We start from the raw sequence: 14,821 nt of genomic DNA, 5'->3' as shown, positions 1-14,821 counted from the left end.
AAATGAATATTGAAGTCAAAGAAAGCAATTTGCAAAGGCTACCTACTGGATGATTCCAACTACATGTCATCATTCTAGGGAAGGCAAAACTCTGGAAACAGTGGTTGCCAGAGACTGGAGGTAAGATGTCTAAAGAGCTGTAGGACAGTGAGACCATTCTGTATGATACTACAGTGGTGGCCATGTCATACACTGTCCAAACCTAATACACAATTTCAAAAGGGAATCCTAAAATGGGGAGATAATAATATATCGGTGTAGGTTCATCAGTTTTAACAAACATACTACTCTGGTAGGGGATGTTGGTAGTGGGGGAACTGTGCATGCCAGGGGGCAGGGGGCATATGAGAGCTCTGTACCTTCAGCTCAATTTTTCTGTGAACCTAAAATTGCTCTAAACAATTCTACTTTTTTTGCAAAAGGAAAAGAAGCCAAAGTGGCATGCTGGTGTTGGCTAATCCCAGCCTCCTAGGCCTTTATTTCTTCTCTGAGTTTAGGAGGTCCCTTAATGCCTCTCTGCAGCAGGCACACACTGGTGGGCAAAGGCAAGGACAACGAGGGAAAGAGGGGGCTTTTCTTTGGCCCGGTGTGGTGTTCTGTGCCTGAACTTCGTGTCCCTGGTCCACTGCTAAGGCCTCAGACCCTGCTGGGCTTCTTGAGGTCCTTGCTCTTGGACGGCATGAAGGCATAGAGCTCCTCGATGAGCATCTCCATGCGGGCGGTGACCTCTGTCACCGTGTCGATGACCAGCCTCTGCTGCAGCTTCAGCTTGTTGTTCTCCCACAGGGCCTTGTTCTCCTCCTGGAAGACGCGATGCTCCTCGCGGAGCACGTGCAGGGCCCGGTTCTCCTCCTGCAAGAGCCGATTCTCCTCGCGCAGGGCCTGCAGCGCCTGGCTCATCTCTCTCATCAGCTGCAGGGGCTGCTCTCCACCCACCAGGCTTGTGACCGTCTTGCCCTCGTCCTCCCTGGAAGGCCCCGACAGGTTGCTGACCATCTCCCTCAAGGCCCGCAGCGTCTTGGAGTCCTCTTGCGGGCTCGAGGGGCCTTTGGGCTCTTCAAAGGGAGAGGAAAGGCCCGGGCTCTGGTCGGGCAGCAGTCCAGGCCCGTGCGGCTCCTGGTGGGCAGAGGGCACTGGCTTGCTGTCCTCCACAGAGGTGCTCTTGTCCTCGGCCTGGCTCCAGTAGGCCTGCCTCTGCTCCAGCAGCTGCTGCAGGGCTCGGTTCTCCTCCCGGAGGAGCTGCAGCGTGCTGTTCTCCTTGCTGCACTGCGGCGGCAGGGTCGGGTTGTCCTTCTTGACCGCCTCCAGCGACGCGTTGTCCTTGTGCAGCGGTGGGGAGGAGGCGCGGCTCTCCTCGCGGCCCAGGGCGGCCTTGTGCTCCTCGCAGAAGACCTGCAGGATCTTGTTCTCCTTGCGGAGGCCTTTGTTCTCCTCCCGCAGGGCCTTGTTCTCCTCCCGCAGGGCCCGGTTCTCCTCCTGCAGCAGGTACTCCTTGGCCAGCCTCTTGTGGTGCAGCTTGTGGTGGAAGGAGGAGGAAGGAGAGAAGTAAGGGGACTGGAGGCGACAGTTCTCGTTCACCCACCTTCCGTCCTGGAACACGAACATCTCGTCACTGAGCTGCACCCGCGGCGGGTTGTAATCCAGCTCCAGGTCGGCCTGGGAGGTGGGGCGCTCCATGGGTTCGAAAGGCACGGAGGAGAAGCGGTTGAGCGGGTAGGAGTGCTGGCTGACCACCCGGCGGCCCAGCCGGGGCAGGGCCGCAGCCTGGGCCTGCCGCGAACAGCGAGGGGTGGAGTACAGGCTGTGGAGCCTTAGGAAGGGCTCAGCAGTGCCCCTCTGTGGGAGAGAACAGGAAAGTCCAGTGTCAATGGAGGGACGGACACACCCAGAGCTAGTGGACAGGCCCAGGACACCCCCCAATAAACCCTGCAAGTCTAATAGGCTCCTGGTCACTGGGGACATTTTTTGTCTCCTGGGGTCCTCACAAGGAAATAGAGCCAACCCTTGTTATTCTTGGTAGTTTTGCTGTATAAAGTCATCTCCAACCTTGAATTGATAAATTCTGAACCATTGTCCCCAGGGGAAGTGCAGGACTAGGTTCCTGTGAGCCTCCGGTTACAACTGATCAATACATAACCTTGTTTTATGTGTGTTTCTGTTTAAAGATGTCTTAATTAATATGTTTGATTGATTCGTTAAGATGGAGCACATCATTAACTGCACTGTCATTCATGCTGGAACAAGACTTAACAAACGCTTGTTTTCTCCATCAAAGGCTTCTTGTGATTAGGGACAATAGATAGTACCTTCAGCACTATACCTAATAGGAGCCATTGCCTACAGTGAGTCCCCAACTAAAAGCAACAAAGTTTCAAGATCATGGCACTGAATTGCAAAAAGAGCACTATGTTCCAGTATGAGAGTTAAACTTTAGAGTCTCTGCTACAGTCCACATGTACTACTCTGTATGTCCCATGGCCATAGAAGTGCTGTAAGTATTGATTCTGGGGTTACAAGCAAATCTTGGTGAATAGGCAAGTGTACAAATATAAAATCCATATTAATTAGAGGTTAATGTGATTCAGATGTATATGGTGGAGGCTAAAGTATCAATTTTAGAAGCAACCAAATATTTACAGTCCTGGACTTACCACTTATCAGTCACAAGAATTTAATCAAGTAATTTGAGCGACAGTTTCAAAGTGGGACATAATGGTACCTCCTTGATTCAGAGATATTTGAAGGCTTAAAAAAGATCATGCACAAAATCACTGAGCATGAACTCTGTCACATTTCTGTCACCCTAAAAGAACAAATATTGTTCTAAAGCTACACCAGCTACAGGTGTGTGCCTGCGATTGGCATGAGCAGAGGGATAGCATGAATCACCCTGATAGCTATCCAAATCACTGTGTTTAAGATGGGGTGATGTTGATCACCCCCCCTCCCTTCTCCTCTGGACCACTCAGGTTCATCCTCCTCTCTTAGCATCTTGGAGTCTGTCCTGACCACTGCCCCTTAAATATCCACCTCAGCCCTCAACACAGTGCAGGGCTCAACACAGTGCAGGCTGCTCATTTTGGAGAGACGAGCACCATCCCAGACAGATCACTGAGTGCTGAAAGTTCAACCTGTAGGAATGAAGACAACAAAGAGCACTAAGGAATTTATAAAGAGGCTCTCATGGTGGTGGCCATGAACCTCAAAACTACAGCATAAAAAGAGGACCCGGATCTGCAAAGTTTAATGGCTTTTGCAGTTCCAAGCATAATCTGAATGAGTTTTAAATGCAGATTTCTGAGCCTTCCATTTGGGAATCTAATTCAGCATATTGAAGTGGGGGCCAGAAATCTCCATTTCTAACCAGCTCCCTTACATGATTCTGGATGACGTGGTTAGGACACCTCTAAGAGAGCAAGGTTAAAGAGAGAGGGGCCAAGACCTGGTTCAGGTTCTGTCACTGGTGAGCAGTTCGAAGCTGGAGGTTGTCTCACATTCTCTGAGACTTGGATTTTTCACCAGTAAAATATAGCGAATCAACCTCCATGATCCTAGAGGCACCTTCCAACATTGAAAGTCAATGATGGAGGCTGGGGTTGTGGCTCAGTGGTAGAGTGCTTGCCTCACACGTGTGAGGCACTGGGTTTGATCCTTAACACCACAGAAAAATAAATAAAAAACAAAGATATTGGTCCATCTACAACTAAAAAAAATATTAACAAGGAAAATCAATGATGGGCTGAGTACTTGTCAGGTATATGTGAGCCCCTGGGTTCAATCCCCTATACTATTAAAAAAAAGTCAATGAAATATATCTGTAAAATGCAGATAATAATATGTACCCTGCTTAGTTCACAGCACCACTGTTATGAACTAAGCAAATAACAGAGACAAAAATGTTCTTTAAATTACCAAGTGCCTTAGAAATATAAGATATTATTATCATTGAGAAAAGCAGATTTTAATAGTGCAAGAATTGTGAGATGTATTCAGAAAGACGTGAACAGGTGTAATACACAGTGGAGAAGAGACAACCATGGCAGCAATGAATTAAATAAATATAAGATCACGATAGTTACTTCTAAAGCCATCCAAAGCATTTCATTCAAGTACATAAAAATGCTTTCCAGATATTATCAACTCCTCATTTCTTGGGTGATTTTCACAATTTTACAGAGACAGAAGGTAGAAAAAAAATTATCTGCAGTGTGTGTGTGTGTGTGTGTGTGTGTGTGTGTGGAGAGAGAGAGAGAGAGAGAGAGAGGCAGGCAATTTACACAGCATATAAAGTTAGTTAGAATTCTTTAAGATGCAAAAAGCTAGATAAATAGAAGACACAGTTCTATACCATTAACTTTGCAATAAGTTCATGTCATTAACTTAGTAAAAGTAAGCTCAATCTTCCAGGTAGCAAAGGTGCAAGGGCATTCTTTAAGCAGAACCTTATTTCATTTCAATAAATTTAGCCTCCATGGTTTTCACATTTCTCAATTAGGAAAGCACAGGGACTCCTGTGGCTGAGTCTGTGATCAGAATGGACCTCACTGTAAATAGTCCAGACTATTTTCCAATAAAAGTTTAAGGCCCCTGAATTCCAGATTTCTGGGGTGACTAGCCAAGGCCAAGTAAGGAAATACCTCTCTATTCTTGCACCAGAACGCATGCAAGGCTCCATCTCAGCAAGATCTAACTCCTGAAGATATGACCATGAGAAGATGTAGTTTAGTGCCTATCCCAGTTATGAGAGGGAAAAGGAAGTAGGAAACAAATATCGAGACCCAAGGTCATGGGGTGAGCATTCTCCATACAAAATTCATTTCATCCTCACAACACTGGCACATAAAATATTATAACAGGTTGAGCACTTCTAATCCAAAAATTCAAAATTCAAAACTTCTTGAACCCTGACATGATGCCACAAGTGGAAAATTCCACACCTGATCTCATGCAATAAAAGTTGCATTCAAAATATGGGCCCACTAAAAATATTGTATAAAATGATCTTCAGGACATGTGTATAAAATATATGTGAAACATAAATAAATTTTGTGTTTAGACGTGGGTTCCACTCCCAAGATATCTTATTGTATATATGCAAATATTCCAAAATTTTACAAAATCCAAAATCTGAAACATTTGTTTCCATGTATTATACATAAGGTATATTCAACCTGCATTCCCATTTTACAGATAGACTGAAACTCAGAGAAGTTTGTAACCAGCCCTACCTACACTGGATTAGACACAAACCCACTTCTGGTTCCCAGAACTTACATGTGTAAAGCACACACTTGGGAAATTATCATGGATTTACCAAAGGACTTCCAGTAACTTGAGAATCAAGATGGTTTTCCTCATATATGAAAGGAGAAAGAATGATCAAATAAATTTCCACTTACTCCTTACCCTGCTTCACCAGCAATCAAATCAAGGCCACACTTGTTCCACAACCATCCCCCACCACATGATTATTTTAATGCAAACAGAAATCATGTTTTTATTCATAAATGCATCAATGTGCATCATTTCACAGAACCACATCATTATCATCCCTTTAAAATTTAGCAATGTTCCCTTAATATCATCAAATACTAAGTTGATGTTCAAATTTCCCTAATTGTCTCATAATTTCTCTTTAAGAGTTGCTTTGTTTCAATCAGAGATGCTCTTCTTGATCCAACGGAGCATCCAAAGAGGATGCTGATTAGTGAACAGGCTTTATGTCTGTTCCTGTTTATATCCATGCTGGCCTTTCAATCATGTCACTGAGCTTCTTTTGTTCCTTAGGCACATATTGAACTAGGTACTCAAGGACTTTCCAACTGGCCCCTCAATAGAAATATTCTCAATAGAATATTAACGTGTGGCAAATCCCAGCTCTGGACAACCTGGGTATTTGACCCTTGTCCTTATGCACACCATAAACTGACCTCGGTCATATTCTCTTACACTGCAGCCTTGTTTTGCACTGCTACATGATGAGGGATTGGAAACACAACCTCTAACTTTGGTCTCACTTTCTCTGGTCTACTGGAGCCATATTTGCTGATTGGCACAACTGGGCCCCAGCATCCTTGTTGACATCTTGTCCTTGCCCTTCAATGGCCAGCTTTTCCCAAGCAGACCTGATGCCTTCCTTGTCCCATACCCACAACACCTAATCTAGAAGACCGACAGGCTAAATAGGTCTCCTTTACTTTCTCATCAGAGAACCAAATCCTTCCCTTAAAAATGAGCCTTACAATCTTTCCTCCTATCCCCTAGGGACCCAGTTAGTGGTCAAATCCAGTGTGCCTCATGGCTTGACTTCTTAGAACCCTTAAATACCTCTAAAACTTTATCAGGCGTGCATTTATTTGAATGGGTATTAGAAGAAAAATAAGCTTATTTTAACAAATTCAGAATTCTATGGATATTATTAAGAGGCACTAAAATAAAATAGCATCATTTCTTTTTCTGAAAATGAGAAACTTTAAGGAAAAACATTGCAAGTCTGTTCAGATATGACAGAATTCAGGATTAAACTTTGGAGAAACATTGAGTCAAAGCAAATTCATTCTTTCCTGTGTTTTTTCTCCAATTCCAATCAGAACTAGCTGGAATTCTTCCTCCAAGAGGAGCTCTTTCTTGGCCTTTTGAAAATTCCTCACCTTAATCATACTCCCACTTAGAATGCTATTTCATCAACTCTTCTCCACATTGTTGATTAACATTAAAGTAGGTATCTACTGTGTTCCCAGCTCACAGGTGTTGATCTCAAGAAACTTCCAGTCAATTTGAAAAATCAGTGAATAGCATCAGTTATTTCTTGGTGAAAATTAGAGGTTAAAGTGCAGCAAGCGTTAATGTAAGCAGCAAGTTAGGACATAATAACACCTGAAGAGACTCTTGGCTCTGCACTGTCTGAGTACATAACCCTGACAAAGTCATCTAACTTCTGTGCCTCACTTTCCATGTCTAGAAAATGAGGGGACTAACACACCCCATGTATTTTTGCAGGTTATACAGTGCCTGACTCTAGGAGATGCCATTCACTAACATTGCCGCTGTCAACAACTCATACCGCTGTCTATCCCAACCTACTTATTTCAGAGAATTTTTTGTAGAATTCAAAAATAAAAAGAAAGAATATATTTTCTTTGTAAAGAATAGTTGTTACATTCACAAGGAGTTGCTTAACATTTCCTTAGAGAAAGGTTGCACACAACAAGCTAAAGGAAATAACACTGAGTGACTATTATATGTCTAACAATATACTAATGGCTTTCTTTATTCATATGCAGTATCTTACCCAAAGATCTGAGATGTTTCTACCTAGCATCCCATAGCTAACAAGGGGGTGGAGCCAGGACTTAACATTAGTACATTTCACTTCAAAATCCATGCCCATTCTAGCATTTCATAATGGCTAGGTATTTTATTTTGCATGTGTTGTTATCATTCCAATAGTTTTCATACATCCTGTCCCCCCATTTATTTCTATAAATAAATTGCAATTCTCTAAAGACAGTAACCTGTCCTTTATTTATTTATTTATTTATTTAAGGCATTCCTAGTCCTGGGAATTAAAACTATATATTTGGCATACAGTGGAGGCTTAATGTGTCCCTGCTGATGAATGAATTGACCTGAATTGCACTGAAAAGTGGGAGGAGATATTAGACTAAATTCTATGAAACTGTTCATATTCTGTTATTTTTGAGCCTCCAAAAGTGGCCATTTCTTTTGTTTTGGAAAAACAACAAAGGATCTGAAAAGAGTTCTATACTCCTAAAAATTCCTTGGAATACCCTGAAAAGGTTCTCATAAGCCTGGGAGCTACCCTATGGCAGCGCTAATGAAGTGTATTTGATAAAGGCTATATCCCCATTTCAATTCATATTTTTTTAAAATTTATTTTTAGTTGTTAGGAACCTTACTTACTTACTTAATTTTTATGTTGTGCTGAGAATCAAACCCAGTACACCTCACATAACCTCAACCCTCAATTCGTATTTTAAAACTTTAAAACAATCCTAGTGCAGGGATGTGATTGCATGATGTAAAATCTCCAACAGTGGAGTTTGCTACCTTGTGAATTCCACAAACTCCCAGGTCCCTCTGTGTGCTTCCCTTGAAGGAAACTGCCTCTGCCCACAGCACGCTTATCCATTTCATCATCATGAACCTGTAATCCAATCACAGTCCAATCCCCAAATTCCCAATATCTTTGAGCTCCAATTCCCATTGTTGAGTACTCTTAAGAAAATATCTTAGCTGCTCCGAGTGTCACCTCCAAAAATAAGCCTAAACATAGCTGTGTCTACTTCCTGGGTTGTAAGAGGACAAGGGGCAGGCAAGATGTCACAAAGACCAAACACACAGTCAGCTCTACTGGTAAGATTTAACATCTCCTGGCCTGAGCCACTGTTGCAAATGCTGAGTATATTTTTCTGCAAGAGCCTTTTCCACAATGTGAGCCTCTGAGCTAAGCAAACACATGCAGGTATGAACCCCAGGCCTCCTCGATCTGTGTTTGCAGCCAGTTCCTTTCAGTAGGTTTTCTCGACCAGTGTCAGTGGTCATTGGGTTGAGCTAATCTGCCCTGATAAGTCAGGCCCTGAGAAGAGGTCTGTGCCCAAATAAAATCCCTCAAACACCCCGAGAAGGATGAGAGGCAGAGCCTATGGCCATATGGTCCAAGTTACCCATGAAGGAAAGGATCGGCTCTTTCCTGGTCTCTGGGAAATTCTCTCACACAGGGATAGAGACCCAGTAGATGGGGAAGAAAAGGGTTGCCTCCTTCATGGAAGAATAAGACATTAAATGGCTACAGGAGAGGGACAACTTATTACACCTTTCCATCAGGTGTTGGAAAAGCAACCCAAATCCTGTTCTCAGCATCAAAGTGGCTGTGACCAAATAATCTCTTAATGCTGATGATCCCATATCTGTGCCCATGTAGATGTCTGAAATCCCACCTGGGTTTAAGAATTCTTTCTCAGTGTAGGTTTGGCCGCCCTTCCTGGCAACTCCTTTTAAATGGGAGTGATCCTAGAAGGGAAATGCTTGAAATCCCCAAGGACTATATGCCTTGGTCAGATCACTATCCTCAGGGAGAGTGAGAGTATAGAAAAGAGCAGGTCAAGGAAAGGAGAGGGACAAAGGGTAAAGGGAGCCAAGAGGAACAGAGTCTCCTATTGATGCTACAGGATTTCTAAGGAACAGGACTCTGTGAGTGGGATCTTCCAGGGTGGAATTACTTGGGGGATGGGACTGTGTGGTGATTAGCCAGGCTTAGCTGACATGGACTGCTAGGGTTTGAATGTGTCTCCTAAATTTCATGTGTTGAAAACTTAAACCCCCAAATCATGGGCTAATCATTTTTGAGAGGTGGGACTTTGGGGAAGTGATTGGGTCATGAGTGGATTAATTCATTCATGGATTAATGGGTTATAGCAGGAGTGACTTTTTATGAAGGTGAGCTCTCTGTGACTGGTTTGCTCTGTCTTGCCATATGATGCCCTCTGCCATGTTAGGAGGCAGCAAAAAGATCCTCACTGGCTTTTGGTCTTTTAAGCTTCCAGAACTATGAGCTTAATAAACCTCTATTCTTTATAAATTACTCGATCTCAGGTATTTTGTTTTGGCAACAGAAAATGGACTGATACATATATTGAAGTTCTCTCTACTCCTACCACAACCCCAAAGAGATGTCCCAACACTCAAGGAAAAATCCTAGTCTATTGACCAAGTTTTTCAACATCTATTTTACCTCCATTACTGAAGGTTACTAGCAGAGAACATTTAGTCATCCTGGATACTTTTAAAGCTTATAGAGTGGAAAGGTCCTCAGATCCTGAAATGAAATAATGCCAAACATGCTACCAATTTGCAAATGAGATGACATAGCTGACTGAGTCTCATTATCATTTTAAAAAAAATAATTTACCTCTCCAAGTACTTTGATAAAGTCAATATTTGTTTTAATAAACTCTAACAGGTAAAAGTATAGTTCACCAGGTCAATGTGATTGATTTTGATAGAATTACAACACTTATAGCAAAAAAAGAGAATAAAGAAGAGATTATACATGGTGGTTTTCACTAATCATTTAACACAGACTGTCCTGAAATCTTTCCCTGAAAAGTTATTCATATTGGCAGAGATACTGGTACTGTCAGCAGGATCCCGTCACTTCTGAAGAACAAGCCCCCAAAAAATGGAGAGAAAAGACAGCCAGGAGAGAAGCAGGGGGTCCTGGAAGGTGCCATCAGATCTCATTCTGGCCTGGTTAGAGACCCTTCATTAATGATCTAGGAGTAAACAGCACTTAATGAAATCTCTAGCCAGTGCTCACTGGGGAAGCCAGAGTGCCTGTGAGCACCACATCATTATGTGCAAGAGGAACCAGGAGATCAGTTCGCTTGGGCAGGAAATAACACTCATGACTTGCAAGTGAATGTGCTGGAGGGAAATAGATCAGAAAACACAAATATTTAATGTGAGGAAGAAAAATGGGAAATCAATAAGACCTGAAAAGACCTAAGGGTGATAACAAATCCTGAGTCATATGCATTTACAGTCTGATTGAGAAACCCAGATGCCCAGCAGGACTGGAGCTACTACCAGAGCTGCTTCTTGGAGGCAGAGCCGCTGTTGCCCTTCCCTCCCCAAACCCATGGACTTGGTCTCAAAACTGCACAGGGCAGATACACACCGGGAGCTTGGAATTAGCTGTTAAGATTGGGGGAGGGGGAGCTGGGGATGTGGCTCAAGCGGTAGCGCGCACACCTGCCATGCGTGCGGCCCGGGTTCGATCCTCAGCACCACATACAAAGATGTTGTGTTCGCCGAAAACAAAAAAAATAAATATTAAAAAATTCTCTCTCTCTCTCTCTCTCTCACTCTTTCTTAAAAAAAAAATATTAAAAAAAAAAAAAGATTGGGGGAGGGGATCTTGGCCCATTTATTGATTGGGTTATTTGGTTTTTTTGGTGCTTGGCTTTTGAGTTCTTTATATACCCTAGAGATTAGTGCTCTATCTGATGTATGAGGGGTAAAACTTTGCTCCCAAGATGTAGGCTCTCTACTTACCTTGAAGATTGTTTCTTTTGCTGAGAAGAAACTTTTTAGTTTGAGTCCATCCCATTTATGGATTCTTGATTTTAATTCTTATACCAAAGGAATCTTATTAAGGAAGTTGGGGCCTAATCCCACATGATGGAGATTAGGGTCTACTTTTTATTCTATTAGACACAGATCATACTACAGGCACACAACCACATCAATGTTTTTAGCAGCACAATTCACAATAGCGAAACTGTGGAGCCAACCTACCTGCTCTTCAATAGATGAATGGATTTTAAAAATGTGGCATATATACACAATGGGATATTACTCAGCAATACAAGAGAATGTAATCATGGCATTTGCAGGTAAATGGAGGGAGTTAGAGAAGATAATGCTAAGTGAAGTTAGCTAATCCCATAAAACCAAATGCCTAATGTTTTCTCTGATATAAGGAGGCTGACTCATAGTGAGGTAGGGAGGGGAGTGTGGGAGGAATAGATGAACTCTAGATAGGGCAGAGGGGTGGGAGGGAAAGGGAGGGGGCATGGGGTTAGAAATGATGGTGGAATGTAATGGACATTATTATCCAAAGTACATGTATAAAGACATGAATTGGTGTGAATATACTTTGTATACAACCAGAGATGTGAAAAATTGTCCTCTGTATGAGTAATAAGAATTGTGATGCATTCCACTGTCATATATAAATTTTAAAAATTAATTTTTAAAAATCAAGAGGAAAGAAGTTTTTTTAAAAAGATTGGGAGAGGGGAGACACTTGCTCTTAAAAACTAGAGAGGAATTACCAATCTCAGACACAACCTGGCCCAGCCAGGTGACAGAGAAGAAAGGATGCTCCTATTCCAGCTCTGCCATCCCCGTTGGGCTTCCCAGTTTCCATATCTGTAAAATCTCTACCACTCACCGGCAGGGCCCTGGCCCTGACACACAATGTCATCGGTGCTCAGTCAATATTCCTTCCTCTCCTGGTTTCTCAGATTTACCCTTTTCCCTTAAGCTGCATGCCATCTCATTGATAGAGGTATAGCAAGAATTTCAGTCCCTCTTCACAGCCCTGGGAGTTGTTTGGTTCAGATCATCTGTATAGAGATATCACTCCCCTCCCCCAGAGACCCAGTCAGAGCATCCTGGCAAGTAAGCCTGAGGCCACATCTGTTCGTGTGGGGTGCGCACACCCAGACAGCAGATATCCCCTCATCCCGTGGCCCTCTGCCCTCTAAGACCCCATCAACTGCACCAGGTTTGGCAATACAGAAAGTGGGCCACCCCAGAAAAAGCTCCAGCCTTCTTAGAGGATTTTTTTTTTCCTCTTTGACTACAGAGCTATTTCTCTCCCTGGGAGCTAGAAATCTCCCAGGGAGAGAAATGGGAGAAATGGATAATTCTGTGATTATCCATACCTGAGGCAGAACCACATTGGTTAGGGTTTCTAGGCTCTCATATCTGGTGTCTTTTTTTCTTGTAAAATTTGGCCTGAGTGCTGTGGAAAAGAGAAAACAAGATTTCCACTTCCCATCTCTATCACATGATCAAATTCTCTTCTTATCCCTACGCCCAGGTTGACATTCTCTGCCTGTCCTTTAGCAGAGCAAAGATTGGTTTATGTGGACTATGAAGGAACCAAAGGTCAACACCCACCCTCAGGGAGGAAGCAGTGGCCAACAGAGCTCAATGCGTGTTTCAAGCAGAAATAATCATCTTGTCAAAAGATCAGGAGAAATCATCTAATATGAGGGCTACACTTCATGAGCTGAAACAGAAAAGTGGCCCTTCCATACAAAGCCATAAGGATGATGTGACAACAAACATCCAGGATGTCTTCCTGTCCTGTATATTTGCCTCCCATTGAACATATTTGCCGGGGTGGTTCTAATTGTAAACACAGAATGCCCACGGGTGACTGTCCTCCTTGAGTGTCCCTGGACAAACCTTTCAGATAGTTACCTCTGCATTGGATTCCTCCATCCTACATTTCAACCCTTCTGGTTGCATGGCCATGGTCTTCCAATGGGGCCTTAGGTGACTCTGGAGAAAGCAAGGCCAACCCCTTTATGACATAGCAGCAGTAGAAACAATCCAACCCCAAGGACCACACCAAGGAGACAGCTGCTTGCGGGAGGAGACTTGAGAATCTCAAGACAGCCAGGACTCCAACAATTTGTTGGCCTCAAAACACACACACACACACACACACACACACACACAAAACAAAACAAAAACAACAACAGAACATGCCCATCCCTCTTACGCTCTGTCTTTGGCACATTACAGGGCTTAATTATCTCCATAACGCTAAATGACTCTGCATCCCTTAGTATGTGTACTGGGTTTTCTTCTCATGGACTCATTCTTACACATTTGATGTCAAGTTCAAGTTTTAATTCACCTCGGAAATCCAGGGTAGTTACACAACAGCCTGTAGCAAAGGATCTCATTTGAGAAGGTTGGGTTATTTCTGAGTATGATGGAAACTTGAAAGGTTAGGACTTTCGGGTGGCTCATCTACCCAGCCTCCACATTCAAGGATCCCAAGCCCATGTGGCATCCCCAAGGCCCACAGCCGGAGGGGAGGGGGTCTATCACAACTGGAATCCAGTGGCCTAATTTCTCTGCTTATTCTACAACATCTTGCTAGAATCTCTAAAGAGGAGGGTTATTAAAAAGCCTAAAACCGATGGGCTACATCCTCCTGTGATTATCCATACCTGAGGCAGAACCACATTGGTTGGGGTTTCTAGGCTCTCATATCTGGTGTCTTTTTTCCTTGTAAAGTTTGGCCTTGAGTGCTGTGGAAAAGAGAAAACAAGAAGGTGTCCACTTCCCAACCCAACTCTGGGCCTCAACTGCTCACCCGAAATATATAATGACTTTTCTGTTCATCTATTCCCTTCTTGTGTATTATGTAAATTATGAAAATCTGAGTCTGGAGATATGGATCTATCTGATTAGATGCTTTGTTGATGTCTGAACAGAAATTAAGACAGGGATTATAGTTGATGTAAAAGCCTTTTGAAAGTCTTTGAAGCAGAGATGGCTTCACAGATGGCTTCAGAGATGGCTATACCTACTCCCTTGCCTAAGACTATTATTTCTATCTCAAGTAAAAAGTCATACCAATGTAAGGTGCCAGGTATAGGTCCTATGCAGAAGCTGGTCACCAAAACACTCAGAACATTCCAGAGGTGACATCACAAAACAATATGGTGTTTTTCAGGGTTCATGGTTTTTCTCTGAGCACTCTAGGCAAGAATGATGCATCTGATAAACAAGAAGAGTTTGCGCTGGCTGTGATCACATGGCTAGTTAGGGTCAGCGTGACACATAATTGCCCAAACACTTGGCCTTGTTTGGTCATCCTGGTTGCCATGCACATCCTCACTGCCAGGCTAGGTGGAGACTTGTAACTTCTTTCTACCTGCAGTTGGATCACTTAAGAAGGAAGAAACAAACACAAACCAAACTCTGCCAAGACTCAGGGAGGAAATACAGTCTGAGCTGTTTTTTGACACCAACTGGGTGTCCTACAATTCAATTCCATTCTGACGTTAGCTCCCAGGGTTAGTGTCAGATCCCAGAAGTCAGGAGCTCAGTCCCATAAGACTGCCTTCCCTTCAGGTGTCAATCACAGGTCTAATTCACCTGTACTTCCAACTGATCAGCTATAAATCAGGGGTTTCCGCCTCCTCCTCCCTGGGTTCAGTAATTTGCTAGGATGGCATACAAAAATCAGGAAAATGCTTTACTTTTG

At 43.2% G+C, this 14,821-nt stretch overlaps 1 protein-coding gene across 2 annotated transcripts; it reads right to left on the bottom strand.

The window, feature by feature from the left end:
• Nucleotides 1–636: 636 nt before the first annotated feature.
• Cby2 (chibby family member 2) lies at nucleotides 637–14,262 on the bottom strand. Of its 2 annotated transcripts, XM_076872559.1 has the most exons (3): nucleotides 14,188–14,262; nucleotides 13,779–13,859; nucleotides 637–1,836 (listed from the first exon to the last, which is right to left on the bottom strand). In XM_076872559.1, the coding sequence occupies exons 1-3, from the start codon at nucleotides 14,260–14,262 to the stop codon at nucleotides 637–639; spliced, it is 1,356 nt and encodes a 451-aa protein (XP_076728674.1). The 2 variants fall into 2 exon arrangements, with proteins under 2 accessions (XP_076728674.1, XP_076728675.1); XM_076872560.1 differs by lacking the exon at nucleotides 13,779–13,859.
• Between the last annotated feature and the right edge of the window lie 559 nt (nucleotides 14,263–14,821).

Source organism: Callospermophilus lateralis, chromosome 12, assembly GCF_048772815.1.
Source record: "Callospermophilus lateralis isolate mCalLat2 chromosome 12, mCalLat2.hap1, whole genome shotgun sequence".
Lineage (NCBI taxonomy): Eukaryota > Metazoa > Chordata > Mammalia > Rodentia > Sciuridae > Callospermophilus > Callospermophilus lateralis.
This window is presented reverse-complemented; position numbering and strand designations above follow the sequence as displayed.